The following is a 21017-nucleotide window of genomic DNA, read 5'->3' on the forward strand; positions in this document are numbered from 1 at the left end:
ACTGAAAGCAAAAAAATGTTGTAAATTAGCAGATACTCCTAATCTAAATGTGTTATTACAAAGTATTTATTAATTGTTTTGTAAGAAATTTGGCAATATATGAAAAACGGCCTATCGGTGATTTAACAATAAGAAAACGACATAAAAGCAGGGATACTCATACAGTATTAAAAATGAGAAGATATATAATTTAACAAAACGAGCAGTAATTTCTTTTGGAATGGTACAATAAATGTATTGGAAAATAATTACGTGACTTTGTACTAATTAAACACAAAACTGTACAATATCGGTTAACAATTTTCAATATCATAACTTCGCAACCAATAAATGCACACGTAACTGTCTCTCTGGCAAGCGAAGGCTATACGATTGGTCTCGTGTACTCAAATACGATTGATTGTGGCTGGTGATTTGTACTGATAATGTAGTAGTTCTAACCGTTCACAAGGTGTGGAAGTTATTGTTATTATTATTGTCAAGTAATGCCTTCCTTCATTACATGTAATTAATCCAAACTCTGTAACGTAAAATAGGACTTTAATTGAAATTGTGCGCACAAAGAAGGGTAAGTTGCTCATGCCAACTGGCGACCGATCAGTCTATCACCACTGTTTCGGGAAAATAGACAAAGCCGCAACAAAAACAGCGTTACGCAGCGGCCGATGCGGCGCGACGAGGCGGAATGTATTGGAAACCCAAAAACACATCAGGGATTGTAATCGGATTGAAAACAATCACGAAATAAAAACATTGTGATTCGGATTATTCCGCAAAGCTGAAGTGTGTATGTGTGGGTGTGTGGTGTGTTGCTGGAAATACCCTTCCCCTACCCCGCTACTGCTTCGACACCTTCTCTCCCAACACCAGAATACATTACAAACATACAAATTACAAATATTACAGTTGCAACGTTATTTAGAGCAGCTTATAATTAATTGGTCTACTATTAGTAGCTAATTTTGTTTTTACATTGAATGGCAGCGTTGAACGGTCCGCTAAAATCCCATTAAAAACAATATTTTTGTGTACGTAACCTGCTTAAATGCTTAAGAAATAGCGACTCAAGTTAATTGCGTGTGTTACCTTTTTTCTATAAGTATAGGAACATGGAAACTTAAGTTCTTTAGAAAAGGGGATTGGGAGGAACGGATTAAGGATTTGGAAATGTTTAAAACATTAATTTCGAAACGTTTCAGAAATACTACAATAAGTGATAATATAATTATTTGGATATTTTTTTCAATGTATATTGAAAAAATATGCACCGGTCGATACTGGTGAAAACATCAGTTACAGTTGACAGCTAGTGGGATATTTAGATGAACAACACAATACATAACGTAGAAATAATTTACATCAACAAATAATTGTGTGAAACAGAAAAACACAATCATTGGCCCGAAACGATTATCTGGTAATTATTTTAATAGGGCGGCACTGCACAAGCTATTATTACTTGATCAACTAAAGTGGCCGCTCATTGGCCTAAAAACTTAACAAACATAAGAGAGCTGATTGGCTGGTGGACTGAATTACATTGTCGATAGTGAATGAACTTATTATAACGGGGACTAATTAAATTAAATTTGGAAGTTAATACAATTTACATGGCTAAGAGGGAATAGGCTTTTACAAGGGGAATAGGCAACAACAGGTTTAATACTAAAGACACTTTCATCCACAACAACGACCAAAGTCAAGAAAACCACCTCATTGGTAGGAAAATCGGTGTGAATAAGCATGAGGAGGAACATACATTGGGAACAACATTAATTACTTATTACAATGTACCGTCAAGTAAAAGAAACGTAAACCACGGCATTAACACGAAGACCAACCGGTATAGACAAGAGAAGGTTTAAAGGGGGAAATATATTGGGATGCACCACAATGACCAGTTACAATTGATTGTCTAGAAAACCGCGTCATCAACAGGACAATCGATGGGAATAGGCAGGAGGGGGTTTAACAGGGAAAACACACTGGAGTCCACAACAATGATTATTACAATTTACCGTCAAGAAAACCACGGTACTGATAGGCAAATCGATGGGTTAAAGACAAGAGTAGGTTTAAATGGAAAAGACATTAGGATCCAAAACAATGACATATTATAATTTGCCGTCCAGGAGACCACTTCATAGTAATTAATCGATGGGAATAGGCAACAAGAGATTATCATGAAAAGACACTGTCCTCCACAACAATGACCTATTACAATTGAATGTACAGAAAACCGCGGTATTAACAGGAGAATAGATGTCAATAGGCAAGAGGATGATTAACAATAACACTAGAATCCGCAACAGTGACTTACCGCAATTTACTGTCCAGAAACCGCGGCGTTAGTAAGAACATCGATAGGTAAAGGAAAGAGGATGTTTAACAGGAAAAGACACTGGAATCCACAACAGTGACTTACTGCTATTTACCGTCCAGAAAACCACGTAAATTATAGGAAAATCGATGGGAATAGGCAAGAGAGGGCTATAGATCTGAAAAGACACCTTGATCAACAACAGTAGCTTATTACAATTAAAAGTCCAAAAAACCGCGGCATTAACAGGAAAATCTATTGGATTATGTAAGAGGTTGTTTAACAGGAAAATACAGTGGGATCCACAATATAAACTTATATCACTTTACTTGTCTACAACTTGGAGAACTTGCACTGTACGTTTTAGAACCGTAGCAATCTTGTTTCGAATCTTCAGGCGATGTTACTAATCATAACGCTATTTCCGTGTGCAGGGAATCATTAGACGCAATACGGAACTCCAGTGCTAAATTTTTCGGATGATTTATAAATAAAAGTTCGGTTAAGCGTTTACAAAAATTTCGCTTTTCGCGTTAAAATATTGCTTGTTTGTTTTAGAAGATTGATCTTTGGGTCTAAACAAACATAAACATTTAGCAATTTTTTATAATATACATTACGTTTTTTTTTACTGAAATATTTAAAACTCACATCTGGTTCAAGTTATAGTTGTGAAATCTAGTAGCTATGGCTGTTTGTGATACTAATATCAACGTTAACGCTGCGATAAAACATATTTCTAATCCACTAATTTGACAATAACTGCAAATTTATTGTCAGACTTTTCAAAAAAGTGACTTAAAAAATTAACAAGAGACATAACACACACACACACACACACACAAAAACCTAAACATACCACATTAAAAAACCTACGTTAATTCATTTTTAAATATTAGATGAATAACAGCATAACATTTAATTTTTTGAGAGGAACTGAACGTAAATTTTAATTAATTATTGTAATAATTGTAAGTAAGTATAACCGTATAAAACTAATAAGTTGTCAATTTAATTGTTATTTTTCAAGGTATATTAACAGATCTCGTATTAACATTGCTTTTTGGCAATCTTGTTCATTGGTGACTCTTTGTTTTAACGCTAGCACGCATTGTACAATAAAAATAAAGTATTACTAACACTGTAATTTTGCAACGAGTAGAACTACTTTCGAAACTATTGATCTAACATTACACCTTAACACGAGAAATAGCCAGTTACAATGTTAACGCTGTTTCTTACAACCGTATGTGAGTTGTGGTTTATTAAGTAAAAACACACAAGACTGACGAAAAATAAAGGGTTTTAGACAATGTTATTTTATGTTATTTGGGTCCAAAAATTAATTCTATAAAACATCCTACAGGCGAAAGGAACACATTGCTAAACGTTAGAACCTAAACTCAGAAAGCAGTAAGCGTTGAAAACGTTGACTTGACTTTAACTCACTACATTCTGCGGGATGTGGAGAGAAATAAACTTATTGTATTTGCTGGAGCCACGATAAAAATGTCGTCTTCGACCCTTCGTGTAAACTGCCCCCTAGGATACACTACAAGCCTCTGAGGGCCTGTAAGAGAATAAGGAAACAGCGCAAGGCGCCCCTAGGGAACTGATCTACCCCCACTCACTCATGTAGCTCCATCCTGCAGCCTGGTTTTAGTTTCAAAAGTGTTCTCTTTCTGCACATTCTACCGGAAAGTTTATACAAATTGTTAGGAAGTTCAGATCCCGATTGAAATCTCAACTATCTGTTTTCAAACGGCAATTTAGTAGTTCTAAAACAGTGCCCATATTACGAAACGGAAAGGACAACACTACAATGTGCTACTATAGTACTGCAGTGCAGTTAATAAAAACTGTTCCTAAGTTAATATGGATTCCGTTAATAAATTCATTAATACTAAGTGCAAAAGCGACTTGCGTTACTCAAATTTCAAATAAACTTTTTAGATCGTTGAACCTTACTAAGGTTTATACAATTAGGAAGGTTATTTACTAACAGAACACTTGTCCGTAATAGTGATAATTCGTCTAAACTGTGATCTCTTTGTACGGTGAACATTATTATTACACTATTATAAGTCCCGACTGCACATATGTAACGAACCATACCGGTTAAAAACTAGGTGTCAGTTCACAGATCAACAGTCAACTAAAATGTTGGTGTGGGACCAACACAAATATTGATTGAAAAGCGGAAAGTTACACGCCGCCAGTGAACAAACATTGATGTTTTCATCAAACGTTGATTGGCGACATCACCGTCAAGTCTACAGTTGGCTTATCAGCAGGATCGGACGTCCGCTATACGTTGGATGAATAAAAAACCAGTCTTTTGATCTTTATCAGCTGTGTTTGAAATAATATTTTTGGGTTCAATGAATAAGCAAACTATTATTGAAGTGAACTTTATTACTTCAGGAGATAAAGCACTTTTTCTGGCACATAGGGAGATTGGTCACACGTACTTATCAAAATTAAAGTACTTGTACTACTTAGGTATAATTAGATGGAGTCTAGCGAAATTTTAATACGTAAGTAGACTTACATCAGGTGCATATTATTTAAGCGTTCATGGTTAAGAGTATTAGTGTTTAACCTGACTCTTATCAGCCTTATAGAAGACTTATTTTTCGGACCGATCGTTGAGACTTTTAAGTGTTGATTTATCTATTTTTCCATAGGCCACTGTTAATTGCAATATCACAATGTCAATGAAGCTCACCAGTTTGGAGTGTCTTATGCGATAACATTCACAGTTTTTTTCATTACGGTTGTTTTTGTAGCAGTGTTTAAATAGTATTTACAATGCATTGTATGTTTTAAATTCGTAAATGCGCAATCTGGAGTAAAATTTGGATATTAACTGTGTATTTGCTATCTACAGCAATGTAAATATTTGATAACACATAACATATGTTCCAGCCAAATTTTTAAATTTAGCTGAAATTGCCAACAGCTGTTCAGTATCAGTTGCATTATAAAATGGATTATAAAACATAAATACTACAATTCTTTATGAATTCAAAAACATTCAACAATTATTATTCGAATTGGTTAAGCCGTTATCAAGATTAGCGATTCATTTTTATTTATAAGATTAAGAATGCGAATAGACAACCATGTAACGGATTGTTAGCAAGTCGTATGATTTAAACAGCCTTATTGTCAGTAAATCCATTTATAATATGTATCTTTTTACATTATTAAAAGTGTTGTACCATTGAGGGTTAAGTAAATTACAGAGTCGAATTTATGCACGTATTAACAAAGCTAGTATTTCAAAAGATGGATTAAATAATGTAATGTAATTTTCAATAAATGTTCACTCAAGTATATGGAATACGTATGTTTTCTTAGGAGAAATTCCATTAGTCATTTCAGGTAAAACCAAGTTGTTCGCTTATACTCTGCAAATTATGCTGCGCTTATGCTCTCGCCTCTCCTGGCCTCAAAACTTAAAAATTTAAAGATTTCATGTGCTAGCAATGATTTTTATTTGGGCGCAAGAGACGATTGCGGGGAGTAGCCACTGGAGATTTCGCGGTAATATAAGGGTAGGCTGCCAAGAGACGCAATAGTAATTACACTATATTGACCTTGAATTAACTTGTGGTGTTAATTTCAGACTGGTCTTGAATGAGTTCGAATCTGCCTTTAAATTTGATTACCATTTTCATTCATATAACACGTTTTTTATTGACGAAAGAATAACACGTAACACTTACAAGATGCAAAGCATAAAATAAACACCAAACACGTTTTCTTATTGTTGTACTTTTAAAATGACAATATTCTATTTTCTGTTACATATTTGATATTTTGCACCTGTACATTAGTGTAACCACGTTTAGCGATATCAGCACCGTTATGTTAAATTTAATGATCTAGCGAACGCCTCCAGATCACCAGATCCGCCCACAGGCCAATCACGTGTCACTCAAGCGGTCACCTCATCGCCTCGCCAATCTTCAGAGACGGTCCAATCACAGCCGAACCCCCTGAGGCTCTGTGGGATCTCCGTGACACTGACATTGCTTTGGTAAATGGCTACTAAATCGATCTTGCTAAATTGAGACCATAATGTAATCGGAAGTTAAACGCCCGGTTTACTGCACACTGTGATGTAGAGCACATTGATTAATTGATTACGAATACACGTCCACACGATCCTCTAATCTTACACATTACATATCGTAAAGTCGATTTAAAAAGTGGGTAATTTTTATACCTTTACCATTTCACGTGTACATACAGTAGAAACTGTAAGTTACTTCGTGTCCAGTTATGAACTTGTGTGGAACCTAATCGATTTGATAGAATTGTTTTAGGCTGTTGAACGTAAAATCTCTGATTTATGGTATTACAAAAGACAATATCACGACACGCCACATATGCTACATTTTGGTAGCATGACCTAGAGATCATCCTGTTGATTCCAACACGTAAGGTGCCGTGTAATCATCTCCACCAGATTTAATGGAAAGCATTCACCATACTTTTGACGCAACGTTCTGCTCATGTAGCTCAGCCCATGATTTCGTCTCAATCGATGATGTTATGTTAATTTATACTGCTTGCTAAGGTGAAAGCAACAGCTATTTATTGTTTTGAATGGGAATTACATTGAACTTAAATATAACTAGTGAATTAAGTTAATTAACATTGTAAATTCTTTGAATTTGTTAATGTAGCGAGAGGTGCCGAAAAGTATCGGATGTATACACCGCTAAGCAAATCTTATTGCGCTATCAGGGAGTATTTACTTTGCCACGAGGGCAGGTTAGTGAGAAAAAAACAGGTGTACGAACAGATTAAGCCTGGAAAGCCAGAATGAAAATTAAGGCAACAAAAGGTTTTAAGAAATTAAAAATTAAATTGATGACATCAGAAATTTTACACGAGGTTTATAATAGAAGGTTCAAATATGGATTAGGAGCAACAGTAAAAGTTATATTTGGCTGCAAAAGGCTATAAGGGGTAGGAATGGGAATTGGTAGAGTGACTCTGAACGTAAAACACCACACTATATTATGTTAAACGTTTTTATCCTAATAGGTTTTTTGTGTATTATTGGTAAATACTAAGATTACAATGATCTATTTAGTATTTTATATTCAAAACTTAAATTTAGTTCAGGATTGTCTGAATCTCATTTGTATACAAATATTTCTCTCTTTTTAAGGTCTTTAATAGAATAACTTAGTTCTTCTGCACAACAGAACATTTGCTTACAATAATAATTTTCCACCCGCTCTGGGGAGTACTGTAAAAGTAGAAAAAGAATATTCTTAAGTTCTAAATAATACAAATTTTCACTTTTAGAGTGGAACAAGTAAAATTAAATTGCACCGTTATGATAATTTTCAGCTTTTCTATATTTAAAGTAATATCTATTTTTTATTACTAAAGTGGTGCCCTACATATTTTGTCTGTACGTAATTTGCATGTTTATATAATGTTCTGGCAAGGATAAAAATAAACCTCGATAACATTTCTTATTAATGACAAAAAGTTGAATAGTTTTCACATTTGTTCTTGTGATAATTTAAAAGAAAAAGTCAAAATATAAATCACGGCATAATAGAAAGAAAGGTAGATCTTTCTATTGGCATAGAGAAATACTAAACTTTTTGACGCATTATTATTTTTAAACGTTAACATGTGAAAATTTGTCAGGGATTGTCTATACAGAGTGATTCACGAATATATGCAGAAACTGTAGGACCTCATTCTACATGTAAACACGATGAAAAGAGTTCATATAAATATTTCACTCCGATTTCAGCTCACCATAATAAACCAGGTCTTTCTAAAATTCTGGTAAGGTAGATTATGAGGCGAAATCAATAATTTCTTATGGTTTTTGACCTGATAAATCGAAGAAAATACGTCTCAGAACTGTAAGTTAAGTAATTTTTGACAAAAATAGTATCAAATGCAAAAGTTGGAGTGAAAAAATGCTTATTTCCATAGTTTGGATACAATAACTTTGTTATTTCAAAAACAAATCAGAATGTATATTAAAACTTGTAGCAAGTTTTATTCTGAACCAAACTGTGTAAATAAAGTACAAAGAAAGCATAAAGATGTTTGATTAAATTAATTTTTATTCATAACAGTGCAATACGCCTTTTTCATTTGACTGACAATACTTTGTCAATTACCCATTAAACGAGTTAAATTTCTACTTAGAAATTGTAAATTTCAATTTTTAAATACAAAATTATTTCATAGAGTATATTTAATTTTGCAGTGCATTCAGGTAGTGCTGATATACTGTGCGGCTTGATTTAATATGATTTAAAAACACACAGTGATGTTTGCGGAACATTTTTATTTCATAAGTTGGCATACAATAAGCGGCTGTTCAACAATGATATGATTTGTATTGTAGAATTCAAATAGTTTTGAAAGCGAACAACTGGGTTTCAGTCCATGTGTGTATTTCTCTGTTAGCAATAAGAGAATTTCAGTCCGTGTAAATAAATATTCAATTATTAGATTAGTAATGCCACACTTATACAAGTGAAGAATACGCCGATATGGTGTTTATTTATGGTGTATGTGAAGGCAGTGAATACGGTCGCTGTTGAAGAATACAGACAAAGTTACTCTTACAGCAGAATTCCAAATTCTAGGACAAGTTGGTTCTACATGTATTACATTATGAGAAACAAGATCACTTCCTAGCGCAAAAATCCAATATGGCCGCTCTTGCCAACATGATGTAATTGTAGAGGAAACCATTGTTCCTGTTGTTGAACATAGTCCAGGTGATAACCACAAGACGTATTTCTACTCGGTCCAGGATTAAGCAAAGTAACGTATGGAAACACAACAATAAAAATCTACCATAAACAAAAATAAAACACTTACATCCAGGATCCATAGTTTGGATTACTGTATTTGTTTAAACACTCATTGTAGACTCTTTAAATATATTTTATTTATCAGTGAGTAACAGTTCACTCGTGATGGTATCAATAATTTAAGAAACCAACGTTCATGGTCAGAAGTGAACACTACCACAATTGTACGTAACTCTCAACAGCGTTTCAGCATTATAAGGCGCGGTATTATTCATGATCAGCTGATTAGACTTTTTATTTTTGAAGCGCGCTTAACAGGCCAGACATACTTACAGTTTCTTCGAGAAAAATTACCGACATTGCTTGAAGACGTTCCTCTTGCAACGCGACGCCAGCTGTACTTCCACATAATGGCGTATCACTACATTTTTTTTAATGTTGTCCCACCAACAGTCTCTAAATAAATGAAGCGGTCATAAAGTCCTATATACTGGCCTCCCTGGTCTTCAGATCATACGCTGCTGGAATTTTGCCAATGAGGATGGATGTAGGAGAAAGTTTAAGAGGTCAAAGTGAATGCTCGTGAGGCGTTACTTTGACGTATTAATGAAGTTTTTACGCAGTTAAATAAACCCCTCTAGGACCACTGAAATAAAAAAGAACCATCCTTAAACGAGCAGAAACATTCATTAAAGTAGGCAGAAACCTTTTTGAATATTTACTGTAATTTAGTTGTACAGCTTTAGATTAATATTGTAAGAAAGTATTGGTTGGTTTGTGTTACAAAACATTTTCAGAAATTTTGCTATCCTGGTCATACGATCAGCCTCATAGGAATATGCAGATTTCTATGAATACGCTATCTAAAAGGATACACAAGTATTTAAACTGAAATGTCTGAGCCATTCAAGTCAGTCCAATGTCAATGGAGTGGCACGAGAAAATAACAGAGAAACAACTGCGCGATGAAATCCATCAGGGTGGCGCATGCTAGAGACTGAGAGGCAGATTATATTGGATTAGATGTCGGTGCGAGGAGGTGATGGAGGGGGATGGAGGGAGCGAGGGGAGGTGTGTCGCGACAAGATGTGACCGGACAGCTGACAAAGGTATACGGGAACAAGACTGACAATTTTTCCCACCTCCAATTTCCAAGAGCAAATTATCCAGCCTGTTCTAATTTAAATCTATGAAGGCATTAACTTTGGAATAGCGGTAAAATAACAGTTTTCTCAAGAGAAAATAACAATGTCACGTTTAGAAATTATGAACTCGCAGTTTATGTATAGCAGAACTCGTAAAGTAATAACCAAGTAATATATCATTGAAATATGAGACGCGTGTGGGCTTGTGTACATATTTTCATTGTAGGACTATAGGTCCACGCCTAATTTTGACGAGGGTGGCTGATGGTACGTTTCTGCAGGGTAGGACAGTTAGTCCACGCCGACACCCGTGGACTACCGATCCTACTTTCATGTGATCGTACTACTGCTACTATGTACTGTAAGTCATCGCCACAGGGATGGCAGGTAGACGTTCGAGTGCAAGGTCGTAACTGGCACTCTTGAAATAGTGAGCGGACAAACTATAGTGTCCCCAATAAACACCTACAGATTAAATTCTCAGATATTTTGATTTCTTGTATTATAAAAAAATACTTCAGAAATTGAATAAAAATTATTTCTAGTTTTGTCGGAGTGATAATATAGCAATGCATATTTTACTAGTTCCTTGTTCACTTACGGTTCAGAAACAAGGTGAAAAGGTATATTTTTCTTAATTTCGAAACTTTTCATTCTCGAGACATGTCTTCCCTCCCAACACTCATACATAATGTACTTCATCCCTTATAAATTCCTCAAGACGGGTATTTACTAGTGTCTATTTCTAATTTGACACCGTACTACTACAAACGAGACTCCTATGTATCATTTTGTCTCTATAATAACACTAAAAGTTCTAAATGATTTGTTATTCCTCTCACGACATCACTGTCCGTACTCAATGTTGCAAGCTTGAAGATGAAATTGATATTCTATCCATATTTGCACTTAACTTAATTACTGGTTTTATTCTTAGCTTTCACGGACTTACAACTACTTATCATTTGTAAGTTTAACGATTTTGAGGTTGCTTAAGGAATAACAAAGAAATAAACCATCAGTTTAAAATCAGTTTAAATCATATGAATCATTTATGTGCCCATAATTCCAATATTGGGATAGCATGGTATTTCCAAAAAGTATCAAACGCGACGACAGTTAAATATTTTTTTAAATGTAGATTTTTATCTCTAAATAAAAATTTGCTAACTTTTATTTACTTATTTATTTACTGCCTTACAATAATTTTCTTTTTAGTTAGACTCGTTTGTTCTCTAGCTTAATTGAGCTACTAGTCTACATGCAAATCTACAAAAGTACGCTAGCTCTTCCCCATATTTTTAAGATAGTGTTTTTTATATAAAATAAGCCTATTGCAGTCGCCCTTATGAAAGCACATGACCCCAGAGCCAAAAACCGCCCGCCGTTCAAAACGTGCATGTGTGTGTGTGTGTGTGTGTGTGTGTGTGTGTGTGTGTGTGTGTGTGTGTGTGTGTGTGTGTGTGTGTGTGTGTGTGTGTGTGTGTGTGTGTGTGTGTGTCATATATATGAATGATCTTATATATGTATCGCCTAAGTTCGTAAACTTACAAAAATAACTACGTTATTTATGAAACTTAAAAAGACTAAAAGTGACCTGAAACGCATATTTAATGTAATATAAAGTTTTGGTATCTCTAACAAGTTTTCGAAATACTTACATGCAAATCCCATTTTTCTACCATCAAGAATTAGTGATAGGAATGCTTGAAACAAGTTAAAACTTGGTACGAAATTGACCTTTTAACACCTCGAGTAAGATTCTTTCGCCAGCACGATACGCTATTTCTGTAAATTTTTGCGCCCACTTAAACTTAAAAACATAACAACTCCGTTATTTATAAACCTTGAGTAAAACAAATAAATGGTCTGGAATGCATATAAGATTTCCTAACTTCTTGTTATAAACATTGTTTTTGTATCACAAACTGGTTTCGAGATATTTATTGCATGTAAGACAATAAATTAATAATATTTTAGCTATCACAAAATCTACTTGATCCTTCCGACTGACCCGAAAGGACTATTTTCTTTTAAATATTTAGTTTGCAATAACATTTCATGTGATATCTCGGAGACGGTGCTCTTACCTGGTCTACCAGACTCAAGGACGGTGTATCTGGGGTTGTTGGCGGTGTCTACAGGCACCATCTCCCGGACCCAAGTGATCCTGGGAGGCGGACTCCCTGCGGCCGAGCACACAAGGACGGCGTTGTGTCCTATCTCCACTACCTTGGTGCTGGGCGGCAGCGTGATCTCCGGGAAGCCACCTGGCAGCTTGTCCACTGGAACACAACCCCGCATATTCAGGAGATAGCAAAGTGTTGGTTCTTATTTCGTATCTTTAAAGCTACTGTCAATCAATTATGCTCTCCTAGTAGTGGAGTATCACGTAAATAAACCGTCTTCTTTATCGGAACTCCATTACCAGAATAAGAAGAGACAAGACGCTTCTTGAATTAAGTAAAAAAAAAAATAGTAGTCTATAACTAATCCCATGATAAATACTCTCCAATACATGTTCAGATTTCCAATAAACATTTGTGTTCAGCCTACTTGTTATTTCAAAGGACACACCAGACAATCTGAATTTTAGTCATAGACAATTGTCAGTCTATACAACAACTGTTTTAGATATTTACACAATACGGGCATATGTGATGTTAAATATTAACTTTAGTGCATACTGGTGCGGAACGTCACGGCACCGTTGTCTGCGCGCCGCCGGTGAAACATATGTATAAATAACAGTTGAGGCGGACAAAGCAAAAATATTGCGAACGAACCTGTCCACCTAGTGAAATACGGTCGGGAGTAATTTAAATGTCAATATGTTAGTTTCTTGCTGGTGAGAGTGGCGGGGCAAGGGGAGGTGGAGGGTGACAGGCGCTATATTTTGCCGATATGATGAACGGTCGCAATACCAATATATAAGTTCAGTCGGAATCTGTGAGGTCCACAGTCGAGTGATACGGTTCACTGTCACCTGCCCGCGCTATATATCGGTGTTGTGCGTATTGATGGACGTACAACAGGGTAGGGGAGTACGCAGACTCTCAGTGGTGATTGTTGTGTAGGAACATAGAATTACAGTCGAGTGATACGATTCACTGTCACCTGCCCGCGCTATATATCAGTGTTGTGCGTATTGATGGACATACAACAGGGTAGGGGAGTACGCAGACTCTCAGTGGTGGTTGTTGTGTAGGAACATAGAATTACAGTCGAGTGATACGGTTCACTGTCACCTGCCCGCGCTATATATCGGTGTTCTGCGTATTGATGGACGTACAACAGGGTAGGGGAGTACGCAGACTCTCAGTGGTGGTTGTTGTGTAGGAACATAGAATTACAGTCGAGTGATACGGTTCACTGTCACCTGCCCGCGCTATATATCGGTGTTGTGCGTATTGATGGACGTGCAACAGCATAGGGGAGTACGCAGACTCTCAGTGGTGGTTGTTGTGTAGGAACATAGAATTACAGTCGAGTGATACGGTTCACTGTCACCTGCCCGCGCTATATATCGGTGTTGTGCGTATTGATGGACGTACAAGCAGGGTAGGGGAGTACGCAGACTCTCAGTGGTGATTGTTGTGTAGGAACATAGAATTACAGTCGAGTGATACGGTTCACTGTCACCTGCCCGCGCTATATATCGGTGTTGTGCGTATTGATGGACGTACAACAGGGTAGGGGAGTACGCAGACTCTCAGTGGTGATTGTTGTGTAGGAACATAGAATTACAGTCGAGTGATACGGTTCACTGTCACCTGCCCGCGCTATATATCGGTGTTGTGCGTATTGATGGACGTACAACAGCATAGGGGAGTACGCACACTCTCAGTGGTGGTTGTTGTGTAGGAACATAGAATTACAGTCGAGTGATACGGTTCACTGTCACCTGCCCGCGCTATATATCGGTGTTGTGCGTATTGATGGACGTACAACAGGGTAGGGGAGTACGCAGACTCTCAGTGGTGGTCGTTGTGTAGGAACATAGAATTACAGTCGAGTGATACGGTTCACTGTCACCTGCCCGCGCTATATATCGGTGTTGTGCGTATTGATGGACGTACAACAGGGTAGGGGAGTACGCAGACTCTCAGTGGAGGTTGTTGTGTAGGAACATAGAATTACAGTTGAGTGATACGGTTCACTGTCACCTGCCCGCGCTATATATCGGTGTTGTGCGTATTGATGGACGTACAACAGCATAGGGGAGTACGCACACTCTCAGTGGTGGTTGTTGTGTAGGAACATAGAATTACAGTCGAGTGATACGGTTCACTGTCACCTGCCCGCGCTATATATCGGTGTTGTGCGTATTGATGGACATACAACAGGGTAGGGGAGTACGCAGACTCTCAGTGGTGGTTGTTGTGTAGGAACATAGAATTACAGTCGAGTGATACGGTTCACTGTCACCTGCCCGCGCTATATATCGGTGTTGTGCGTATTGATGGACGTACAACAGGGTAGGGGAGTACGCAGACTCTCAGTGGTGGTTGTTGTGTAGGAACATAGAATTACAACTAGTGTCGTATCTAGAACTTGAATTGGGGGATTATTTCAGTAACTCATTTTTGAGAGGGGGTAAGATAAGGTCGTTAAAAAAATTAATATATGTTTTAATAAATCTCTTCATCTGTTAATATCCTATACTTAGTAGGATGAGTCCCTGTTTACTGTGGTACGATACTTAACATCAACATTTATAATCCCCATTAATAAATGAAAGGAAGTCCTCTCCGGCCGAATAACTGAATATTAGATAACGGTTCTGCGATCCAGGTTTGAAGCTTCAACGTCATAGGGGTTATTATTTCCGGCAATAGGAGTGGGTTGAAATAACCAATGCAAATATATCATGCATAAATAAATGTTTTTGTTTATGATTGTTTAAAACTTTTAAATAAAGAAATGCATTTTATTCAATAATCAGATAATTATAAAAAGTCGCCAGGTGACAATACTCCTCCTTCCCCTCCGTATCAAGGATCACAATCGCCCATAGAGCAGAACTATATCCTTAATTACTAGACAATTTCAAACTATAGTGATATCTGTTTTACATTATTAAATGTTTAAATGAATTTGTAAATGGTGTCTTCGTATGAAAAATGTTCAAAAAATACAAACGAATTTTTAACAGATGTGGTTCTCGAATTATAATCAAGTACGGTAATTACGAGTATTATGAATATTTTCTCCCAAATTCAAAAGTAAACTATAAGAGGGTTGATTTCGGAAAGAGGATGAAATTTTTCAATATCTATTTTAATACAGATGGAGATTTTAAGATTTACTGCTCCGTAATTTTCTACAGTTTTCTCAGAACCTGAATTCACAGGAAAAAGCGTCCAATAGTAAAGTTAGAAGATCTAAGAGCTTAAGGCTCCTGTCAGATATTCTTTAACTATTTTCTTTTTGTTAAAGTTGGACGCGCAACATTATTTTTTACGATTTTGAGTTGTGTTTTTGTCGAAGAAGGCGCGAGGAACAACGCTCTTGTTTGTCGATGTTGGAATTTCTCCGTTGGAGGACAATTTTATTGGTTTCAGCAATTTATTTGTATTCTCCAAATGTTGAAAGGGAATATCTTAAGAGAGTTCTTAAAATCTGTATGAAACCGTAATTGGTTCGTCTTGAGTGTTTAGTTTTTTAAATTATTATTATTATTCGTCGTATTGGTTTTTGTCGAATTATTTGTTTTAGACTATACTCGCTTGATTACCCACTATTAGGGTGTGAATGTTGGTGTTTTTGAAAGTAAGAAATTATTAATCAGCTGCGCTAGATTTGCCACGACATTTGACGGTATCAAATCGTTTAAAACATTAAATAAGATACTTTTCCATACAATTCTTTTAGCTTTACCAACTTATAACCAACCATAGGACACTTAAATACTATGTTTAAACCCGTCATTTTCAGCCAAATACTCGGTGATTATCCCTTTAGCTGATGTTGATTTAACTTCTCTGGAGGTTAGTTTTAAATGTCAAGATAAAAAAAAAACATATGCTATATGAAAAATACATTGTTTAATATGTTTAACCCCACCAATACCCACCGAAACTAGTCCGGATATTGGTTGATTTCTTTCTTACAGAAACTTCCTCTACTAACTTCACGAAAAACTTAAAGCACCACTAACTGGTTTTCACACACTAAATTTATTCATATATCCAAATGTAGATTGTAATGAGTTGATTTTAATGTTTGTGCACATAAAAAAGAAACGGTCTGGAAGCCAAACCGAAACATTGAATCATTGTAGTACACCAGTTACTATAGTATATAGTACCAGGTGATATAGTACAATATCAAAGCGCTTAAATCGTTCTAAAAGTTCCAAGGTACATTTTTATAGCACAATATCAATGCGGCTAAATTAATAGTCCCAAAACTTCCAAAACAACATCAGTTTCATTTATACACTTAAAAATACATTTTAATTGAGAGTATTATTTTAGAACCTCCTTTTCATAAATTTAAAATTAACTTTCGAACTTCCTATACAGATGAAATAAGGAGATGTCAAATGTATTGTGAACGTTTTAAAATATTCAAACTACAAAACATTTTTTTTGTTCTGAGTAGGCTATAGTTTAATGATAGCAGCTTGGGTAAAATCTCCACTCATTCCCGGGGGAATAATCTTGACGTAAACCGGTTTTATGTGATTTAATTACGTCGGGCGTAAGGCAGGCAGGGTATCAACCTGACAGAACTAATATCAGCGGAGGCTTACGGGGCAGTTTATCACTGCAAGGTTGGTACTGTTATTAAAGGGCCACAATAGTCTTGTTAATGCCCGGGATTACATCATGTATCATAGGGAGAGACGGGGATTACCAACCTGTTAGTTTATTAAGGTGGTACCTCTCTTGCCGCGCCGTACACTTTCGTTACCTGCTTTATTAGTTTTTAAGCGAAGTTTTGTCCAGTGCGGTTGTGGTTAGTATAAAACTACCACAGTTTACTTTTGTTTTTCGTATAACAAAGAATGATAAGAAACTGCGCTCAACGAGATCATATGTGAACGATTGCATATGTTTGTAGAAACGATGCACAGCATGTATTTATAAGTAAGTAGAATCTGTTTTGGCGTTTTAGGCGTACTCTAAAAGATAGAAACCCTTTTGTGATATACTCGTATATACTGTAAATGGCAAAACAAACAAGAAGTTGACAAAGTTTCAAGTCCTTATAAAGATTCATATTCATGCTATGCCATTCCAAGGCCCTTTGGGGGAAATGTATTATGTAAGTAATGCAAAGCTATCATTTTTGGATATGACATTAAGTTTTTACTAACACGAGTATCAACATTGTGCTACTGACGCACTATCCTGATACTTAGCTTCTTTTACCGCACGCAGACCGCCCTTTATGAGAAGCTGCACTTACGGCAGCACTTTATACTAAGGCCTTTATAAACTGGCGAGTGTACAATAACGGTTTACGTCTACTAAAACTAGATCCTCTAATACTCTTACCGCAATCATCTGCTGAGACCGGTAACAATGATTACTTCTAGGCGATTCAATTTATTTTTTAATATTCGCTCTCTAAAAACCCAAGGTAAAAGTAAAGTAATCCCAGCGTGATGAGTTGAACGTTCCGCCCTTTTTAATACTGCCTTGTTATCGCTGTGCGCTGTGCGCCGCTCGCCTTACCTTTTTATGTACATTCATTCGACGTTAATCCATGAGTGACGTGATAACTGTTTTGCTATCATATAATAATTACGCTTTTTCAAATACCTGGGAGCTATACAGAAGTACAGTTTGCTTTTAATCGTTATTGTAATAAAAATATTTATTGGTAATCTTTAAAAGTTGATAATTATAAATCAGTTGAGTGACATATAAAACGTTTGTATCATCAGCATTGCACTTGACTCGTGAAGACTTGTCTTCTGCAGAGCAACACGGTGAAGTATCATGGTAGTAGTAGAACTTAGAGAATGAATAACAAAACATAATACAACTTACTTTTCTGACGCCTACGAGCCGACGAGACAAAATGTGTTACTGAGGCGCATCGCGGGTTGTATCCAGCGCCCGTGAAGGCGTAACTAAGCGTAACGGAAAAGTAGCGGAGTCGCAGACACAACGCGTTTATCCTACGCCACGCCGCGCCGCGCGTCTTAGAAATGGCGGCCCAAAGTGCTTCTTTGTAAAGTGGATTGTTGTAATAGATCTTGTCTCCGGATGGAGTCAGATACGGTTTCACTCTGCACTCTTTGAAATACAATGCATTCTTCTTTTCATGGCAAAATAAGATATTCTTGGTAGATTATTGAAGAAACTGGGACTGCATTAGGGAGCGTGGTTTTTTACTGGTTAAACGGAAGACGAATCTTTCCGTGAGAATAGTGCACATTATATTTAGATATGCACTAGTGTAGTGTGAATGTATTTTAGGGCGGGGGAGGAACGTACATAAGGAAATACTGTGGAGTGTTGAAAGATTAAAATATGAAGGAATTATTAGAAATCGTTGAAGTTTAGGGGGTCCACCTCCATTCATCCCGTAAGAACCACATTGGTTTTCTAGATTGTTTCATTCCACTTTTAACTTTAGATAAAGTCCCATATAAATATAAATATATATATATATATATATATATATATATATATATATATATATATATATAACATTTATTATTATATTCTTGTACGATTTTCAAACTGAGCGTACTAACACCAGTAGAGTTAATCGTATCATATGTTATACAATTAATGATTGTTAAAAAGGTAACATTACAATAATTTTGACTTTATTACTTGTATTATGTCTCCTCTCATGAATGTTTTATTTCCTTGTACAGTATTTGTTATTATCGTGAGTATATATTGTGTACATTACTGCCCACAACCACGACACCAAAGTAATTTTTGTAATTTTGTAATACTGAGATAAATTGTATTAAAATTAAAATAATTTGAAAGGTATTTGATCTCACGACCAATTATCAGCTTGAGTGAAAAAGCCATATATACAACAACTGATGAGCGAAAATAATATGTGCTAAGCGTGTTAGAGTTGATAAGTCGAGGGAGCAGAGGTAATTATTATAATTTTAAACTTACTACATAACGTTAAACACACGTTCTGAAGTCAAAGAAATTCAACAAGTCTCAAATCCTAACCGTTCATACGAGTGAGGTTGACTGTTCGAATTCCGTTACACAACAAAGAGAATACAATGGTTGCACTAAAAAACTAACTAACTGGTGTGAATGGAGGAATGGGATTAGCGAAGAGAAGTTTAATTCCCCGACGCTACCAACATAGCAGTGCGAATAATCCCTGTTCACTCCGAGTTCATCAAGTTGGCATTACTAACAATAGGGATCGTCTGTCCTACGGTTGAGCCGGTGGATTTCTATTATTGTATTCGCTTTTGTTCGTCCCCCACAAATAGATGGGGTAGTGTTGTGATGGATGAAACAGTTTTGGAATCTCGCGGATTAGTTTTGAAGAATAAGTGGGAATCTCGACATAGCGAAAGGACATAATTGCCACTTTTGATTACATCGTGGAATCCAGCCATTTTCCTAACCGAGAATCAACGTTGACCCGTCAAATTTTGAGCGTTGTTGCTTACTAGAGTTAAAACAGATCCCTGCGTAATGACCCGATACTGACAGTCCTAATACACGGCCGGATAGTGAATACGAGTAAAACTGGAATATTCTTCCTAACTGAAACTTTGTAGGGAGATGTTAACACTCTCAGCTCCACGTGAACATTCATGGTGGTAGTATTTTCACTTACTGTATAGTAACATGGACGCCTGAGGCAGAAAGTAGTGATATAAAACATTTTACTTTGAAATTCTCTGTTCTGGCTCAATAAATTTCAATTTCTGCAACTGCCTTAAGGTACGTGATTATGGCAAGGTTTCTCTTGTCTTCTGTAGCATGCAATATAATTGAACTGTCCTTCCGTGCAGCTATAATGTTACAATATTAAATTAAATACGCATTAATAGTTTTTAACGTTAACTTCTACGGCATTGCTACTATAACGATTCCTGAATGAATGATCGACTAATATACTATTAAAAAAAAACTGTAAACCGCCAACTAAAGAGATAACAAGTCTGGAAATCATCATTTTGAACCAATCCGGTCTTCATATAGATGGCTGACCAATCTTTCTTTCTTAGCGAAACACTAGGTTAGGTGCTTATAGATTGTAAATTATTGATCATTTCCTAAATTATTAAGAAATGTACATACATATTGATAGGACAAGTAGCTTTAAATTGCTAAAAGTTTATTAAACGTGTTTTTATTCAACTATCTCGATAACATCCGTAATAAGTGTTTTATCTTTACATACGAAGACTGGTTGGAGCCAGTTTAAAATTAAGACTGTGATCGAACTGCTATACTTGCTAACTGAAACTGATAAGGGTACTTATCAAATACAGGTCTGTAATCCATGGAAAAGAAGTGCTAAACATAGGAACAATAACTCTATAAAATTATCTTCCGTTGAGTAAAGCTATCGTATTTCCCAAACGGATTTTTCGTAAAGCTAATGCCATGTAATCAGGTAACAACTTAACGGAGATCGCAGAGCAGCGACTTCCGGTTTACCGGTTTCTTTCACTGGTATATTAACCACAAACACTGTTTCTGGTCGGTTTGCGCTAGATTGTGCGACGGTCGTTAAGATTTCATTACACTGCCAGACTTCTTACAATGTTACAAG

At 36.2% G+C, this 21017-nt stretch overlaps 1 protein-coding gene across 7 annotated transcripts in view; it reads right to left on the reverse strand.

The window, feature by feature from the left end:
• The window catches only part of LOC124354137 (tyrosine-protein phosphatase Lar), a 784869-nt gene that overhangs the window by 113855 nt on the left and 649997 nt on the right, over positions 1-21017 (reverse strand). For all 7 annotated transcript variants that reach the window (XM_046804381.1, XM_046804384.1, XM_046804380.1 and 4 more), the window contains one exon: positions 12371-12565. In XM_046804381.1, coding sequence (XP_046660337.1) covers positions 12371-12565 — 195 coding nt within the window. The remainder of the gene's footprint in view (positions 1-12370; positions 12566-21017) is intronic.

The sequence above is a fragment of the Homalodisca vitripennis genome, chromosome 2 (genome assembly GCF_021130785.1).
Source record: "Homalodisca vitripennis isolate AUS2020 chromosome 2, UT_GWSS_2.1, whole genome shotgun sequence".
In the NCBI taxonomy this organism is placed as follows: domain Eukaryota; kingdom Metazoa; phylum Arthropoda; class Insecta; order Hemiptera; family Cicadellidae; genus Homalodisca; species Homalodisca vitripennis.